The sequence below is a fragment of the Dermochelys coriacea genome, chromosome 6 (genome assembly GCF_009764565.3).
Source record: "Dermochelys coriacea isolate rDerCor1 chromosome 6, rDerCor1.pri.v4, whole genome shotgun sequence".
Classification (NCBI taxonomy): domain Eukaryota; kingdom Metazoa; phylum Chordata; order Testudines; family Dermochelyidae; genus Dermochelys; species Dermochelys coriacea.
In genome coordinates, this window is record NC_050073.1 from 52,148,539 (window position 1) to 52,168,235 (window position 19,697).

At 43.1% G+C, this 19,697-nt stretch overlaps 1 protein-coding gene across 7 annotated transcripts in view; it reads left to right on the forward strand.

Moving 5' to 3' along the window:
- Positions 1-19,697, forward strand: part of ALKBH3 (alkB homolog 3, alpha-ketoglutarate dependent dioxygenase) — a 73,836-nt gene that overhangs the window by 19,134 nt on the left and 35,005 nt on the right. For 6 of the 7 annotated variants that reach the window (XM_043517726.1, XM_043517730.1, XM_043517725.1 and 3 more), the window contains 3 exons: positions 1,034-1,122; positions 4,152-4,361; positions 6,777-6,803. In XM_043517726.1, the coding sequence (XP_043373661.1) occupies positions 1,034-1,122; positions 4,152-4,361; positions 6,777-6,803 (326 nt within the window). The remainder of the gene's footprint in view (positions 1-1,033; positions 1,123-4,151; positions 4,362-6,776; positions 6,804-19,697) is intronic. The other variant, XM_038407349.2, reaches the window with a different exon arrangement.

The following is a 19,697-nucleotide window of genomic DNA, read 5'->3' on the forward strand; positions in this document are numbered from 1 at the left end:
TATGTTAGAATCATAGAATATCAGGGTTGGAAAGGACCACAGGAGGTCATCTAGTCCAACCTCCTGCTCAAAGCAGGGCCAATCCCCAAATAAATCATCCAGATAGCATGTTACTCATGTCCATTCCACAGCCCTCCCTCCTTCCCCACTGTCGGAGTTTCCAGCAAGAAGGAACTGAGGGTGGCGGGAGCCAATGGAGCCCCTTATACCGCATGCTATGCAGGCGCCACTCCAGGGGGTGCCAGAGCCAGTCCCCTACGGATACAGCTGAGGGAAAAATTCCCGGCACCGGTGCATGTGGAGAGCACACACATCTCGAAGAACACCAGTTACAGAAAAGGTAACTGTCTTTTATTGAGGAATACTAAAGGGAGTGCAGAATGGTAACAGTTACATATCAAACACGTGAAGTAACCACTAAGATAATTCTATCACAAACTGAAGATGCTGAAAGTGCTTTTATCCTGTTTTAGGATCAAACCACGCACTAGGGATATCTAGCAAAATGTACTGGTTCAGCCCAGCTGCACACAGGTTACATTTCACTTCACCAGTGCTCTCTCCACCTTCCCATTGTTCCATCCTTTTCAGTAGACATTCCCTAAAACTGATGCAGATGTTTTGGGCATCATTGCAAGGTTTAAACTAGCAGAAAGCAAAGCAACCCAGAGGTACAAGTAAAGCTTCAGGTTGGCCTCACCATCCATACCTCACCCCAATGTGCCTACCTGTAGTAGCACAGAAGATGAGAAATTTTGCCTGGTTCTGAGACCTCTGCAAGGCATGGACCCCACACAGAGAAACTTAAAATTTCAGACCTATTTCTGAATGTCCTTGTTTAATTGGATACCACTTAGACTCTTCATGGAGGGGTGAGCGCTTTTTAGGGGCCACCTTTTAATTTTTGGTGAGAAGGTTATTGCTTCTTGATTATCACTTGCAAGAAGTTTCCTGATAGTCTTGCACTTTCACCTCTTCACTTCCTAGCCAGTTGATACCTGGTTTCTAAAGTTTTCCTATTGTTCTTTCTTAGATCTATCTTACAAGGAGCCCAGACTTACTTCCTGGTATGGGGAACTTCCTTACACTTACTCCAGGTTAACAATGCAGCCAAATCCTAATGTACGTATTAATATATGATGGCTTTTTCTTTATAGATTGCAGTAATAACTTTTTTTAAAGTCTTTTTAAAAGATAGACAAACATTTGCACTGTGATCTGACCTGATTTGTGATCACTAAAGTAGGTCAATGGCATATGTACTTGCTTTATGGAGTTTCATTTCTTGTAGATTTATTTAGACTTATAATTTAGCATTTTGATGAGGAGCCTTTTCTGGTGGTAGGGGACTAGCAATCACTACTCTAGAGTTCTATTACAACTCCTGTTTTGTGTCACTATCTGACCTTGGGCATGTCTCTGAACCATTCTGTATGCCTCAGAGAAATATAATATTATTGATAATAGATAAACTCCCTTTAAGAAACTTTAAAAATAAACACTTCTTGATTCTTCTTTAGGCAGCATTCAGGCATATTCTTACTGCATGTGTGAGTGTAATCAGATTAGTACACATGACCTGTCTTTTTTGCAAGATCAGACTGTACTGTATAATTTCCCATGCCATTTTCCTATTTTAGAACGGTCAGAAACCTTGCTAAGTGACTTGTTGACTTTTTGGTCATGCTCAGTCACACTCTGTCAACCTGTTGTCCATTTGGACTTTCTCCGGACATTGCTTTGTTTGGAATTTCCATGGCAATAGACTCCCATGTTTTAAGCTATAAATTAAAAATAACTAGTGAGAACTATGTTGCATGAGAGAGTGCTTCTGTCGAGTCCCAGATATCTTCATTGCTACCAAGGAAAGATACGTCTGAACAAAGCAGAATTTGAGGGAAATTGGATTTTGTGCATGATCCTTGAATAAACAATCTGCGATGGAAGGGTCTGGCAGTCATGGTAATGTTTTAGTAAAGGCTGTGTAATTTAGGATGGAAAAATACGGACAGCCCATTGGTTGGGTTTTATTCAGTTACATAGTGTTTTATTTAAATGTTTTTCTAGAAAAAGGTGGTGGAGTCTGGATGGCTTTGGAGGTTGGCAGTGCCATATGGAGCCTTTCACCTGCAGATCAGTTGTTCAAATCTAGCTCAGAATAGCTAAGCAGTGAAAGCTATTACCAGTTGGTGGGGGTTTAGTATGAGGTTAGAGATGAGGCAAGGTGGTGGGTTAGTAAGAGGAAAACTTGTCTACCACTGCGTGTGATGTACTTCTTCTATGGAAAGGCAAAGACTGTCAGTCTGATGCTCTCTCTCCCCTCCCCTTTTCTGACTCCTCTGAAGCTGGGGATTTCCCTGGTGTGAAGAAATCCCCAGGTGGCAAAAAGTCTGCATAGCTCTGGCAATCCCTACATGGCAGAACAGGACCTTTATTACCAGTGTATTTTAAAGCAATCTCAGGATCCAGGCAGATGGATAGAGGTTTAAAGCATAGCTTAGCCATACCCAAGTATCAGGTCCTGAATGTTTGATTTGTAGCAGAAGCATCACCCCTCCTTTTAATAATAATAAAAAAAAAACTTGTGGGGATAATAGGAACTTGAAACCCTCCCAAGTGCAATAAGTTCTTATGGTTGTGTGAATCATGGTATTAGAAAAATGTTTCCTTGTAAGCAGTGAAATATTTAGTAACCTGGTAACCTTTCATAACAAGAAGACTTCAATTACTGCTCATTTACAGTGGAGTTCCTATTGAATCACACATTCACATTTCTACCCGATGAGGTGGCTGAGGGGAATATTGTCAGAGTGGAAATCAAAGAAATCCCGTAATGATCAGGCAGTTACTAGAAAGTGGTGCTGGTAATTCCTCTTGAGCCCTCTCCTGTCAGTTCATTTCATATTCCTCACAAACTGTAATCCTGGAGATCCAATAGTTTTCTCTTCAGGCATCCCACTTGTTAAATGTGATGCGTCAATGCAATAATCTCCCTGAACTGCAAGCTATTTTCATAGATAATCATTCACATGGCACCTAGGTATTGAGGTGGTGACTGAACTAGAAATACATAGGATAGATAAGAATGCTGTGATTAGGTTCCAATGCCAGAGCCAGCAGACAAACGGACCTCTGGTGAACATGAAGGAGGCAATGTGATCTAGTAATTAGAGGGGGAGACTGGGAACCGAGACTCCTGGGTTCTATTCCGTCCTCTGCCACTGACTTGGACAAATCCCTGAACCCCATGTGCCTCAATGTTTCCACTTGTATAATGGGAGTAATGATTCTGACATATCTCATTGGGGTTAGAAACTTAGTTACTGGCTAAAAGTGCTATGAGACCCTCAAATGAAAGGCATGATATAAACGTGTAAAATCTTTATTAAATACCCATGATGCATTGGAAGCAATTACAGTAGAATTTGTATAATTGCTATAAACTCTGGGCACAGAAATATGTTAACAATACAATGGCTATAGTTCATGGAGATTGAGATCCACTTATTTCTTGAATCAATTTATAGCATAAACTGTTAGAATATTAAAATCAAAACACAGAAGGTGAGTTGGACTCATTAAGCAGTACTATTAGAGCAGGGAATGCAGGGACACAGAGTGGCATTCACTATGTCTTTCTGGTGAACAACTCCAGGCTTCATGTGCCAGTTAGCCACTAGTTCCAGTTGCTGGGATATATTGCAGTTCAGCGTTCTTTAGTCATCATCTCTGTTAGCAGCCATAGTGTTTATTCCTGGGCCCCTTAAGCAGATCTCATTCTCCCAGTTAACCAGAAGGGGTGGAGCAGCCACATTGCTCTGAAAGGCCAGATGGCCATGTGAGGCAGCATGGCCTGGGTATCGAAATAGCAATGACTCAGTGCTAACATGACCACACGGAGCAGAAGGGCTGCACTTCTGCACTGGAAGCATGTACTAAAAGTTTAGGAGAGGCATAAGGTCGATTGACTTCATGTTTATTATGCAAAAATATTGTGGGACTTGTACCCCTTCCAATCCCTGTGATTTTTGCCTTTGCTTTAACTCTCTGATACCCTGAAACTTTCCCCCTTCTGTACTGGCACTTTCTCCAGTGCATCTACCCCTCCTCCTGCTCTTCTCCCTATGACTACTTTGCTGTGCTGATTGCAGTGGCATCCTCTGCTGACCATGCTGAAGGAGCACATCGAAAAGGCCACAGGTCACACCTTCAACTCTCTGCTTTGCAATCTGTACCGAAACGAGAAGGACAGTGTCGACTGGCATAGTGATGATGAGCCATCATTGGGGAGAAACCCTGTCATTGCCTCGCTCAGCCTTGGTGCTACCCGAATCTTTGAGATGAGGAAGAAACCCCCACCTGTAAGTGTTTTCTTACTCTCCCCCTCATTCTCATTTTCTCCGGTCTTGGGATCTAGATAGCAGTGTGAGGTTCCCATCACTAGTAATACTACATTACTGTGAAATGCAAGATCCCCAAAAGGAGGGCACTGTATCTGCTTTCCAATGTATTATGTCCCACTCAAAATGACTCCAAAGCACACCATAAGCTGTATACAGTAAATACAGGAATCACTTCACCTATCTCTTGTTCTCTTGTGACAAAGCTCTGTCCTTGCCTCTGTGGGTCCCATGTTTCATGGCGGATTTCGATAGCCTCAGAGGCTCACTGTGACCCTCCACATAACCCTTCTTTCTCTAGAGACAAGGGTCACAGTCTACTGAGCCATTTTCATCATAAGCCAGCGAGGGAGGTGAGGAGAAGTTATCCTTCCTTGCACAGTCCTTGTTGTCTCCCAGTTTCAGTGATTAAACAGAGGGCAAAGGTTGGGGGGGGGAAGCCTGGGCCCACCCTCTACTCCGGGCTCCAGCCCAGGGACCCTAATAGTATCAGCTATGGTAGCTGACCTTTTTGAAACATGACATCTACAATGCCCTGGGCTACTTCCCCCACAGCAGCCCTCGCTTCCTCAAGCTCTACTTCACCTTTACCTCAGGGCCTCCTTCCTTGTGCCTGATATGGTGTGTACTACTCAGCCTCTCCAACTGCGCAACTTCTTCCCACAGCTCCTGACATGCATTCCCACCTGACTGACTGGGAGACTTTTAACTAGTTTCAGCCAGCCCCTGATTGGCTTCAGATATCCCAATCAACACAGCATTCTCCCTGCCTTCTGGAAAGTTCTTAATTGGCCCCAGGTATCTTAATTGACCTGGAGCAGCTTCCATTTCACTTAACCTGGTACCAGGGATTTGTTTAGCCTGGAGCTAATATATCTATCTCCCACTACTTTTCTATAGCCATCTGGCCTTGCTCTGTCACACTCTGAAATGCAGCCATTCTGAATTGGAATGCAACAGCTGTTTAACAATGCACAGGAACATTTCACTACACTGAAATGACATTTTGAGGATTCCTGCAACCATGCTAAAGACCTTCAAAGTTAACTAGAGCAGTGGTTCTCAACCTTTCGAATCTGATTTGTCTTACATACCTCAAGTTTCACCTTACTTAAAAAATACTTGCTTACAAAAATCAGACATAAAAATACAAAGAAGGGCCACAGCCAGACTATTACCGAAAAATTGGTTTTGTCAATTTTACCATATCATTATAAAATAAATCAAATGGAATATGAATATTGTAAGAGCAGTGTAAACAAGTCATTGTCAGTATGAAATTTTAGTTTGTAACTTTGCTAATGCTTTTTATGTAGCCTGCTGTAAAAGTAGGCAAACATCTGGATGAACTGATGTACCCTCTGGAAGACCTCTGCGTACCCCCATAGATGAGAACCACTGAGCTAGAGCAATGTCAGAAGAAACTCTTGCAAGAAGTGGACACATAAAATTAGAAGGGGGCTCTCACAGGGTAAACACACACAGACTTACTGAACTACCGTTTTTGTCACCAGTTAAGTGATGCCTAGCTATAAGGTATGTGGGGTAAAGAGCAGCTCCAGTGGATGTCCAGTACATAAAAGACCTCTTACCACCTGCCACCCCCTGGCTTTGGTGTATGAGTGAGTAGTGAGAGATAATGGACTGGAGGCGAGAAAGAGGAGAGCGATTTAATTTCTTTCTCTGTGATGCCAAACTGCCTCCTCAGACCTCTCAAATTAAGCAGTGTCTGAGCCAGGTCGTTACTTGGATGGGCACCTCCTTGCACTCCCCCTGATTCTGCAGGAAATGATATTGATGATTAAGTAGGTAACACTCTCCCGTCTGAGTCAAGGCTGACCCAGCTGTGTTGGGAAAGCTGTTCTTTCAGAAGGGCTGACTTCCTTCTGAGTTGCAAAACTGAGGTCTTGACCATTTGTGGTCATAAAAGATTCCCTGGTAAAAGTAACAGATCAGTCCGGTATCCCGACCTGACTGTATTTTGACTTTGGGCAGTTACATTCTGCCGCCTTCTTCCTCCCTGTCTCTCCTAAACTGTTATGTGCTATTACTGTGTAATGTTAAATTACTTCTGCATTTCAGTGGTGTGTGGAGTGGTTTATATAGTTTGCAAGCATTTTGGGATGAAAGTGCTGTCTACATGTAAAATGTTGCTGTTGGCTTTGAATAAATCGACGCAGAAAGCAATGTAGAAAACTACTAAACTATCAGGAAAAACTTCTTCATGTACTAAGTACAGGGGCTATTAAAAGCTGCACATTGGTAGTCTGTGTGGACCATTTTGTTGCAAATAGTCAAGTTCACAACTCTGCTTGGGAGGAGTAAATTACATGAGTCACTTTTCATACTAATTTTCCCCACTCATCTCTTCCTCAGTTCAATATTTCTCTGACTGCCAAACAGGTGAGGTCACACACACCAGTACACTGCATCAGTGGCCATATTAGTGTGTAATGTTCTGATGACAGGGAGAGTCAACAAGAGGCTCCTTTGGGAAGCTTTAGTTGGTGGCAGGATTGACTAGATGCAGGGACTGTTTCTTTTGGAGTGTCAGGGTTTAGTGAAGTTCACTGAAATGAACTGTGCAGTTTTCCCTTAGCACTTGAAAGAAGCATCCTAAATGTACACAACTTCTGGGCAAGCCTTCTATTCGTTCCCAGCTTCTGGAAATTTCTTCACTGTTGGGAAAGGAGAGAATCCTGCCCACTCCACACAAGTTTGACTGTTGCCTTTAATTTGATAGAACAGTTTCTTATACAATGCAGTGTGGAGCAAAGTATGATTTCCTAATAGATATATCCCTGAGGGCCCACTCATTCCTTTCCTCAATATCCCTATCCCAAGGCTCCTTTATCTTAGTTTGTAATGAAGAGTATTCCTTTGCTTTGAAAGTGTGACATTCTTGGCAACATCAGTTGCTGGAAAAATACTGGAACTGTTTACATCTTAGAAGTAGATCACGGTATCTTTCTGACACCCTCTGTTTTTTCTGCTCCTTGTCAATATGTCTCCATGAGATGTGCTATGGAGCTTTTCTGGCATGGTGATGATCTATTGGGGCCAGGGATTTTGAGTGGTATAAAGTTTGGCTGTGTTCTCAGAAAGGTTGGAGCCGAAATATAAACGTCGTAATAGGAGAGCATTCTTCTCTGTCTCTCTCTATTATAGTATTTGTGTCAGTGAATGCTAGAGTTAAGATTGCAAAGGAGTCTTCACTATAACTCCTTAGTTTCATTTAGGCATAGCTTTCCATATTTGATCTCAGCTTAAACATCTGTACTCTTGGAAAATGTCAGAGAAAATCAGTTCAGCTGGTTTGTGTATGAAACAAAGACTTTTCCATCTGCAAAAAGAAAAGTTTGGGTTACTTATTTATTTGCATTCAGATAACTGAAAAACAACTTGAAGGTGTAAGTCAACCTCTGCTAGAGAAATAAAATCAAGCCAAGTTAAGAGGAGGAAGATTTGTTTGTTTGTTTTTTAAAGTAAAGTGCAGAGGAAAGGTTTTTTTGTTCTTTTGGGGTTAAGGAGGATACCATGAATGGCATAAAGTATTGTAGACTGTTGGGCCTACTCTGCCTCTCAGTAGCAGTTCTTGTGTCAGAATATGTTCTTCACAAGCAGAGGAGAATTTATTGTGGGAGGCTGCCAGGGCTGCTCCTCACCCTGGTGGTATTGTGTGGTTGTGCACCTGTGAGTGAATGCTTTTCACAAAGCGATCACTCCATATCTGACCTGTCAGTCCTCATCCTCAAAGGAATCACCTGCACAACACCTTTAAAAGACGAGCATGAGAACTTAAATTCCTAATTCTGCTAGACACTGAGTTAAGTCAATTTATGTTGACAGCCATATACCGCTTTAATTACATTAGGTTGTGCACGTCCACACAATGCTCCTTTTGTTGGCAGAGCACATCCACAGTCGGTGCTCTTGCATCGACGCAGCATTTCATTGTGGGTAGCTATCCCACTGTGCAACTTGCCACCCTCTGCCACTGGGAGATCTGAGGACGGAGCTCAGTACATCATGGGGGCATGTACGCCGTCCCATGATGCAGTTCTTTCCATCCCATCATTCCATAGGCTTCCAACTTCGTTTCGTGCCTTTTTTGAATAGTCCCGGTAAGCTGTGTGCCCCCCATCTCTGCCTGAAAGCATGGATCCTGAACTGCTGACCAATCTGATGGTGGTCATTATGAACACAATGTGGCTGGTTTTCAGTATTTCATGAGCTGGGAAACAGAAAATGAACCTGTGGTGCCTGCCCTGCCATGTGCAATAGAAAGAAATAATTCACCATTGCTTCTGGCATTCACGGAGCAGCTGCACATGGTGGACCATCTGTACTGGGCTTGGGAAACAAGCACTGAATAGTGGGATCACATTGTGATGCAAGTATGGGATGACGAGCAGTAGCTGCAGAACTTTCAGATGCCAAAGCCACTGTCCTGGAACTGTGTGCAGAGCTCACCCCTGTCCTCTGGTGAGGTGACACCAGAATGAGAGCTACCCTCTCAGTGGAAAAGCAAGTAGTGATCGCTGTGTGGAAGCTTGCAAATCCAGACCGCTACTGGTCAGTCTTGAATAAGTTTGGAGTTGCAAAGTCCACTGTGGGGGTTTCAGTGATACAAATGTGCAGGGCTATTAATCGCCTCTTGCTACGAAGGATTGTGACTCTGGGTAATGTGCAGGAAATAATTGATGGCTTTGCAGCAATGGGATTCCCTAACTGCAGCCGGATGATATCCCAATTTTGACACAAGACCATTTTGTGACAGAGTACATCAATGGAAAGGGCTACTTCTCCATGGTCTTGCAGGTGCTGGTGGCTCACCGGGGCTATTTCATTGATATCAATGTGGGTCGATCAGGGAAAGTTAATGACATGCATCTTTAGGAACACTGAACTGTATAGAAATCTGCACGCTGGGACTTTTTCCAGACTAAAAGATTCCAATGGGGGACGTGGAAATGCCCATAGTGATCCTTGGAGACACTGCCTACCCCTTGCTTCTGTCGCTCATGAAGCCTAACACTGGGAACCTAGATGGCAACAAGGTGCATTCTAGCACAGGCCCAGGAGGTGCCGAATGACCATTGAATGTGCCTGTAGCTGATTAAAAAGTTGGTGGCGCTGCCTTTTTGGCAGTTTAGACCTCAATGAGGAAAATATTCCAATGGTCATAGCAGCTTGTTGTGCTCTGCATAACATTTGCGAAGTGAAGGGGGAAAAATTTCACCAGGTGGAGCTCTGAGGTGGATTGGCTGGCTGCTGATTTTGAGCAACCAGATACCAGAGCAATTAGAGGAGCTCAGCTGTGGGGCTATTAGAATCAGGGAGGCTCTGAAGGAGCATTTTGACAATGAGCACCAGTAATGTGTCTTTATGTGATGTATTCAGTCAGGGGGTGTTTACTTGCTGCCTTAAATGGCCCTTGTAATGCTTGGTTCCTAAGCCTTTAATTGAAGGGAGCCTATCCTGCCTATAGCCACTTTGAATTTTAGCAGCAACTACCATGTGCATAACACAAATAAAGACTCATTATGTTTCAAATACTAGACTTTAATAAAAGGATAAAACACTTTTTTTTTTCCTTTTTGCAAATAGGACATGGCAATGAGGAGCAGTCTCTTGGTTCAAGCTCTAACAGCTGTGTGTAACTCCAGCTTTCATCATGAAACCAGTCTCTAGGGGTGGATTGCAAAGGGTGCTGTGATTGAACGGGAAAATGTAAGGAATGTGTTGTTGGAGTTTGGGGAGGGCATGGAATGGCATTCTGTTTTGGCTGCAAGGGGAGTCGTGCATAGATGTGCTCAGACTGCAGCACTGTGAGGGACTTGAGCATTTCTGTCTGTCCCTCCCGGTAGCTCTATCATCTGCTCCTGTCCATGTCTCCTTTCCAGGGCATCCAGCCTGAGGTTTTTCATTAATTGTCTCCCTCCACTCTCTTGTTTTGCTGTGTGCTGCATCTGTTGACTGCAGAAATACTCTAAAAATATCAGGTTTCAGAGTAGCAGCCGTGTTAGTCTGTATTCGCAAAAAGAAAAGGAGTACTTGTGGCACCTTAGAGACTAACAAATTTATTAGAGCATAAGCTTTCGTGAGCTACAGCTCACTTCATCACTTCATCACTTCAAATGCATCCGATGAAGTGAGCTGTAGCTCACGAAAGCTTATGCTCTAATAAATTTGTTAGTCTCTAAGGTGCCACAAGTACTCCTTTTCTTTTTTCTAAAAATATCCTCCTCCTGATTTGTCTCCTTATCTGACAGACACACTCTGCCAGTATGTACGGGTTGGTCCTTGAGGGCACATCTTCAGAAGCCAAGGAAACAATGAACAGAGATAGTGTTGAGTATGCACTGCAAGCCATGAATCACAAAAGTAACATACACCTCTTCCTCACTTTCCCTTTGTTAGCACACAGCTCAATGAGAGTCCCAAATATGGTGAGTTTGTCAGGCAGTGGAGGTTGGGAATGGGAAAAAAGGGACAAAGCATCTGAGTGGTTTGCGAAGAGGATCACTGTACACGCCTAGGGAGAGTATTCTGAATATTGGAGCCCTTTTTCATAGGCTGGAGTAATTGAACCCCATATCTCCTGAGGGTAACCAAGGATGCAAGGGTGCAACTCCTGCATGCATGCATGGGTCCGTATACTGCTCATCTGCCTGTCACTTTGGTCCCTGCAGAAATAATTGTCAGTTGGTGTGGCAAAATTTCTTACAGCAAGGGCAGAAACAAGGTAGCTCTGTCAAGGAATCTTCAGCGGAGGATCGCAGAGTGTCTACACTAAAGTTTCCTAGAGATCTCTGTGGAGGATTCCCCAGGACATCCCAGTGTACATTAACAAACTTTTCTCCCAGGCCCCCACTATGTAGCAGTATAGGCTCTGTTGTTAATTTCTATTCCTTATCCCTCCTTTTACCATATAACAAAATAAATGAGACCTCAGTCTCCTATCACTGTGCAGTATCAAAGCAAAATGCCTGCTTACCAGAGCTTACCTCTCGTGCTTCATGAGCACCGGAGCCAGAGTGCTGGAACTGGCTGGACGCCTCCAGAGTCAAAAATAGGCTCTGTGTTGCCACTCCATCAATGACCCTGTCACATGTCCCACATCCTCCTCCAATTCCACTTCCTCATCCACCTCTTTGTCCTCAGGATTGACTCCAATGGCTACTGCTTCCAGTTGCCCCAAAGTATCCGTGGGGCTCTTGGTGGTGGATGGCATGCAGCTCCTCATAAACATAGCATGTCTTCTGCTCTGCACCAGAGCAATGGTTGGCCTCCCTTGCCTTCTGGTATCCCTGCCTCAGCTTCTTGATCTTAGCATAGCACTGTTGCATGTCACTTTCATGTCCCTTCTCCTGCATGCCATGAGCAGTCTGCCCATAGATATCAACGTTCCTACAGCTTGAGCGAAGCGGCGACTGCATTGCCTTCTCTCCCCACAAATGCAGCAGACCCAAAAGCTCCGGCAGGGCCAGCCCACAACATTTTGACACCTGAGGCGGGGAGCTCAAATGACACCCCCGTGCCCCCTCGCTTGGGCCAAAACTTTGAAAGGTCTCAATTCTGCCTTCTTCCTGTTCTACTCCGCTCATGATACTGCTCTGCTACCTACCCCAATAAAGGAGAACTAGCAACTTAAAATGCCTGGTTCAAAATTTTTAAGTAACACTTAACTTTCAAACGCCTGAACAGCAAATGTAATTTGCATAGTTTTTCTTGTCTGCATAGTAAATGCTGGCATTTTTATCTGTTTGAATAATCAAAGTGGTACTTTCTATGCCACCTTGGTTGCAAAGATTTAAACTGCTTCTTGCTGAAGGTCCAAAGTCTGGGCCAGCTTATGCTCTGTTGAGATGGTTGCAAGGCCAACCAACCTCTCCTCGGTCATTGTGGAGTGTAGATGTGTTTTTATTAACTTCAGCTTGGAGAAGCTACGTTCTCCATTGGCAGCTGTTACAGGAAGTGTTAGAAGTATGTGCAGAGCAACAAAAGCATTTGGAAAGAGGGTGGTCATCTTATTTGTGCACATATATTCCAGAATAGCCTTTGGAGTTGATCCTGCTGAAATGTATCTTGAAAGGGGTTACAGTTCATCACCTAAATCACTTGCATCAATATTGTGCATATTATCATGTGCCAACACTGTCTCTAGTGCCCTGCATTGCTGGTGTAGGTCTTCTTCAGGTATAGTGAGGAGTTTTGTAATATCATACAACATCCCAAATATACTGCTTTGTTTCTTGAGCTGCATGAAACGTTCTTCATCTGACTGTATTGCACAATTTAGCACCTGGTTAAAGAATTCAACTTTGAATTGTTGTTTGGGGTCTCTTATGGGATTATCCCATGCCTCGTAATCAGAATGTCGTCGTCTTTGGTGACTCTAGTATTCTTGAATGGGTGGGAAAATAGCTTCAGTGTGAAGTTCTTCTGCCAACTTCTGTGCACTCTTCAGAATATTTTGAAATCTCTCATCTGACTGGTAAGACTGTAGGTATGACTTTGCTTTGTCCAATTCTTCCATTGCTCCAGATATATCAAGATCAACACGTTGGAGTCTCTTGCTTACAACATTTATTTCAAGCAGTATGTCATGCCACAACACTAAGCCACACAGAAATTTGAAGTTGTGTATGTTTCTGGTGATTCCATTTCCGTCTGCCACTATTCTCCCATGCACAGTTCCTGTCATAGCATTATCATCCATAATGGCAATTATGGCATCATCTATCTTCTCAATTTGGTTTTTGATAGGCTTTATCGCCTCCACTTGACTTCCCCATCATGTGGCACTCGGTGGTTTCAGTGTCAGAGAGGATGTTCCCAAATGTTGCTTCAAAATTTGCCATCGATGAGTTGATGCAGAGAAAAATACATAGATGCTTTGAATTACATTAAAAAATTTAGCAGCCTCATTAGAAGCTGATGCTGCGTCACTGACCACCAAGTTCAATGAATGAGAACTGCATGGGTCAAAAAAAGCTTGAGGGTTTAACTCTCGGATCAATGTCTGCACTCCTCTGTTCTTTCCTCTCATGTTGGCACCATTATCGTAGCCCTGACCTTTTGTGTCAGCTATCGCAATTCCCGTATCTTCCAGCTTTTTAAGAAACACATTTGTCATCCCAGCTCCTGTAGTATCATCAATGTTAATACATTCTAGAAAATGCTCTCTGACATTGCAGGGATATTTTCACTAGATTCTGTTGTTGTTACAAAATGCACCATTAAAGTCATTTGTTCCGTATGGCTAATATCAGGTGTGCAGTCCAGAATAACAGAGTAATATCTTGCTGACTTCAGATCTGCCACAATCTTCTGTTTGACTTTTGTTGCCAGTAACTGTATGATCTCATTTTGAATTGTTTTTCCAAGGTAATGGTGTGTGTACATTTCTTGGGTGGTGACTCTTCTTAGATGCTCCTGGAATACAGCATCAAACTCAGCCATCAGCTCCACAATTTTAAGGAAGTTTCCATTGTTTGGCACATACAGCTGATTTGAAGTGCCATGCAGTGCTAGGTTTCGAGTAGCAAGCATTCTCACAATGGCAATGAACCTTTTCAGAACATTTTGTCAGTAAAAAGACTCTGATGCAATCTTTTCTTGATGCTGGTCATCTATGGTGGCCTTTAACCTTAGTCTCATCGCAAGCTCTTTCCACCTATGGAATGCTCTCTAGTGATTTGCTGCCTTCTCATTGCATGCCAGATTTCTAGCCAGATTTTTCCAGTCCTTTGTTCCTGTAGAACTCAATGTGACTGGAACATTATACTGGAAGAGTTTGCAACAAAAACAGTATGCAGCATTCTGGGTTTTTGAGTACATAAGCTATGGCCTCTCCACTTTGTCACCATTGGGGATTTCACGCCAGTAATGTGTTGGATGGAAACTTCTATTTTCATTGTCTTTGGGGAACATGAAGTTTTTCGCTTGCTGTGGTCCATGCACTACAAGGAAGTCCCTCGGGCTACTGCTCAAGTGGGTCCACAGTCCTGGATCATCTAGGCTTAAGGAACTAAACTCAGCAGCAGCTGTTCCTTGCGCCTCCACTACACACTTCTCTGATCATCACTTTTTCTTCAGGAATGTGCATGGTTACATCCATTTGAGATGGAGATATGGATGCTGTAGTAGCTGCCAGGTCACCTGCACTCTTACTGACTGGAAGATCAGGCATGTCCTCACCACTCACATCCTCACTGCTCCCAGAAGGCTCACCATGAATATTTGTGCCTATGTATCTCAGAAGAGTTCCTTCCTGCTTAGATAGAAAAGCTTTCTTTCTTTCTTTCACTCCTGACTGCTGTTCTGTGCCAGCTATAGTGGCTATCAACACTCAGTTGAAGGGTACAAATAAGCAGGCTGGTAGCAAGGCCTGCGTGAGGGAAGGTATCGGCGTCTTAAGAGCCTAACTGGCTCCTACTATTTCAGTTGACTGGCTGTTCTCCTCAAGTGGGTTCAGGGAAGCATCTGGAAACGGGAAGCTCCCTGAGAAGCTGGTGTTAATCAGTCCAGACTCCTGGGGGTGAAAGAGAGGTACATAAGAGGCTTTTCCTCCTCTCTCTCCCTGCAGCTCCTGCTGCTTTCTGTTATTCCCTCTCACCTTTTCGCCTGCCTGCCTGTTATGTCTCTTGTGCCCTACTTCCTCCAGCACACCCCTCCACCATCTCTGTGCATCTAGAGCAGAGAGAATACATATGCACCAGCAGCAGACACAATTTTCTACACTCTGGGTCCTAGTGGTTCTCCCCCTCCCCCCCCGCCACAGTCTGGTACCTGAGGCAGCCACCTCAGTTCGCCTCATGGTAAGGCCAGCCCTGAACTCCGGTGTATTCCACGTGAGAGTTTCTCTGGCGGAAAACTGGCATGGTCAGCTGGGAAGATGGTATGTGAACAGTCCAGGCTGCGTAAACAAGAAGAGGAATTTCAAAAATTCCTAGGCCTTTAAGCAGGGGAAAGAGGCATGCCTGTGTACCTGCAAGGCAGCGGAGTTCAAACTGCTGACCAGAGCAGTCATGATGGGCATTGTGGGACACCTCCTGAAGGACAGTTAGGGCGACAAAAGCAAGCGCATTGTCTATGCTGGGGGGTATCGCAAAAAGCTCTATGTCGCTCGTCGGGGTGGTTTTATTTGGTCAGCGTAGCAGGGGAGTTAAATCAGCGGAGGAGCATTGTTGTGTGTACACCTCTACTGCTTTATCGATGAAAGCTGATTTTTGTCAACAAAACTGTGTAGTGTAGTCAAGGCCTAAAAATCATGGTCTCAAAAGGGCAACTGGTTTTATGGCTCACAACAGTTGATACTATTGCTAACCCTTCTTTGTGTATGACTGGAAAAGTGTTAATTGCCCACTTCATTTTAAGTGATTTCTTACAACCTGTGTTAACCCCTTATGCTTAACAATCGGTCCCACCTTGTGTTTCATTGTGACATTCTAGTTACTTTATCCAGATCTGAAGAAGAGCTTTGTGAAGCTTGAAAGTTTTTCTTCTACCAACAGAAGTTGGTCCAATTAAAAAATAGTACCTCTCACCTACCTTGTCTCTTCCATTAAAATGGCAGCCTCATCCGGTATGATAACGTCTACTATAGGGGAGAAATAGACCTGTTCAAAGAGTTAAGGTGTTTGTGAACTAAAATTATTCATTATATAGGTATAATGTTTATGTTTACAACATATGTCTGTGGTTTTATATGGTCTAAGACAGGTGGCACCTCTTAAAATTATTTCTCTAGTTCTATTTTGCATTTAATGGAGATGTCTCTTGGAGGCTCTTGGGTTGGCTAAAAAGGAAGTACTGAATAGAATGTTCTAAAGTGTAATCCCCAGACCCAAGTAACCTTTGAATGAGTTTCTGTAAACAGTATCATGTGCCTGAATGGTAATCAAGTTTAACATCTTTTCAGCACATGATACATGTTCTTTCAAATTCTAAAAGTTGTGGTATTTTGACTGGCTTTGCAATTTCCCTTTTGAGCTTCCTCTGACGCCAGAAGCTCACTCAAGCAAGATTGCAGGAGTCTCTGGTGGAAATTATAGCCTTTCAAAATGTTCTATCAAGACGTGATTGTCATATTTTAACGTGCTATCCCTATTTTCTTGAAAAGATATAAACTTGACTTTAGGCATTTGGAGTCTGATTGCTGCTCTGAACAAAAAAAAATTACAGGTCAGTTTAGGAAGGGGAAGGAGAATTCAGATTAATAGTTGCCACAGGCTTTCAAGCTATCTAGTTTATCATCTGCAAGTATTAGAACTTCAGGTTATCCAGAGTTAATCCTGAAGCCCTTCTGAAGGGTGGATAAATAAATAAATCACTTCCTTCCAAAAATCAAATACCCAAGTGTTCTGTAGGTGCTTGTATTTTTGAGCTGAGAGTCTACTGAAGAGGTAATAGGAGATTCTGGTAATTTATTATTTGGTTCAGGGATTTCAAAGGCTAATATGCTTCTTTATATTTTGCCTCCTGGTGCTGCCTCCGAAGTAGGGCTGTCAGAATGGAAGGCATTACAGATGTTAACCCTGATGTCCTGGTTAGACTGGAACTTAAATTATGATGTTCTGCCAACCTGAAATTCCACCTGCATTTTCAGTTGGATACACGATTAGTCTCCTCTTCATGCTTTAACTCATGTAATATTTCTGTGCTTAGGGAAACCGCTACTGGATTTCATAAGAACATAAAAATGGCCATACTGGGTCAGACCAATGGTCCATCTAGCCCAGTATCCTGTCTTTTGATAGTGGCCAATGCCAGGTGCTAGAAAGGGAATGAACAGAACAAGTAATCAAGTGATCCATCTGCTGTCGCCAATTCACAGCTTCTGGGAAACAGGGGCTAGGAACACATCAGAGCATGACTTTGCATCCCTGCCCATCCTGGCTAATAGCCATTGATGGACCTATGCTCCATAAACTTATCTAGTTCTTTTTTGAACTCTGTAATAGCCTTGGTCTTCACAACATCCCTTGGCAATGAGTTCCACAGGTTGACTGTGTTGTGTTTGAAGAAATGCTTCCTTTTTTTTTAAGCCTGCTGCCTATTAATTTCATTTGGTGACCCCTAGTTCTTATGTTATGAGAAGAGTAAATAACACTTCCTTATTTACTTTCTCCAAACCAATCATGATTTTATAGATCTGTATCCTGTCCCCTCTTTAGTCATCTCTTTTTCCAAGCTGAAAAGTCCCAATCTTATTAATCTCTCCTCATACGGCAGCCATTTCATACTCCTAAATCATTTTTGTTGCCCTTTTTTGTACCTTTTCCAATTCCCATATCTTTCTTGAGGTGGGGCAACCAGATCTGCACGCATAATTCAAGATGTGGGCGTGCCATGGGTTTATATAGAGGCAATATGATATTTTTCTGTCTTATTAACTATCCCTTTCCTAATGATTCCAAACATTGTTAGCTTTTTTGACTGCCGCTGCACATTGAGTGGATATTTTTAGAGAACTATCCACAATGACTCCAAGATTTTGTTCTTGAGACGTAACAGCTAAATTAGACCCCATCATTTTATATGTATAGTTGCGATGATGTTTTCCAATGTGCATTACTTTGCATTTATCAACATTGAATTTCATCTGCCATTTTGTTGCCCAGTCACCCAGTTTTGTAATTCTTTGTAATTCTTCAGTCTGCTTTGGATTTAACTATCTTGATATAAGATACTAGTGTTGTATCGTCTGCAAATGTTGCCACTTCTGAGGTGGCTTCATTTCACTTTTGGGTGATGTAATCTTTGTGTGTACTCTGTATAAATGAGGATGAAAGGTGCCATGTAAATACAGTATGATACATGGCATATTAAGGTAGCGACTTGACTAGATGCAGGAAAAAATGAAAGCAGCCCTCTGTCGCGCGCACACACACAACGTGAGGGCTGCAAAACAGTTTAAGCTACTGAGGTGGTAAAATAGTGCTGCTGAAAGGGGCTAGATTGCTGGCCCAAGTTTTCATCCACTTAACAGATACAGCATAATTAGTAGCAGTGCAAGTGCTTCCCATGCTGCTGCTCCAGTGTGCCTCAAATTATTAGGAGGTAGTGGCTTAGCCTCTGATGCATTCAGTCTTTGCCTCTCTTCTGAGACAGCTGTCAAGGATACCAATGGTTTAAAAAGTGATTTATTGTGAAGTTGACATTTGCCAGCTAGAAACTGGGACCCTTCAGTTCATTTCATATAGGCCACTGAAGAACTGTCACATGGTGACGTGTTCCTAGAGTCACAGTCACTACCAACTAGTGACTACCATATATATGACTACCATATAGTCTTATCACTTGTATATCACATGCCACCAACACCACTCAGAACCCACACGCTAAAGTCAGCAACTGCAAATAATCAAAGTATAATAGTCCACAGGCAACTAGACTGCTTTGAGCCATAGGCAGACAATTTTAGGGACCAAGGCACACCAGTGCCCGAGGTCCCCCGAATGGCAAGGAAATAATTGAGAGAGAATCCTGGCAAGTGACCTGTACCAATATGCTACATAGGAAGGTGAAAACCCCCACAAGGTCACTGCCAATCTCACTGGGGGAGAATTCCTTCCTGAGTCTAAGGACTGCTGAGTCTTTCCCTTTACCCTCACAAGTGACACCATCATACAGTTGCACTTATAAACTGATCCAGCTCTCTTAAAATTAAGTTGTTTGACCCCAGAACTCCTATTGGGAGGGTGTTCCACAACCTCACCCCTCTGATGGTTAGAAATCTTCTAATTTCCAGCCTGAATTTTTTCATGGACAGTTTATAGCCATTTGTTCTTATGCCAATGTTCTCTTTTAGCTTAAATAGCTCTTCACCCTCCATGGTATTTAGCCCCTGGTATGTTTATAGAGAGTAATCATATCCCCACTCAGTCTTCTTTCTGCTAGACTAAACAAGCTAAGTCTCCCCTCATAATATAGGCCTTCCATTCCCCTGATCATCTTAGTAGCTCTTCTCTGCATCTGTTCAGTTTGAATGCATCTTTTTTTTAGCAGGGGTGATCAAAATTGTAAGCTATTCCAGATGAGGTCTTACCTTGTGCCCTCTACAATGGCATTAATACTTCTCTATCTATACTGATAGTGCCTGCCTGATACTTCCTAGGATCACATATGCCTTTTTCACAGTTACATCACACTGGTGGCTCATTATCCTGAGATCAGCACACATATCCAGGCCTCTCTCCTCCTGTCATTTCCAGCTGATGAGCCCTTAGCTTGTAGCAGATTCTTATTAGATCCTATGTATGTGACAATGAACTAGGTACTCTTGAA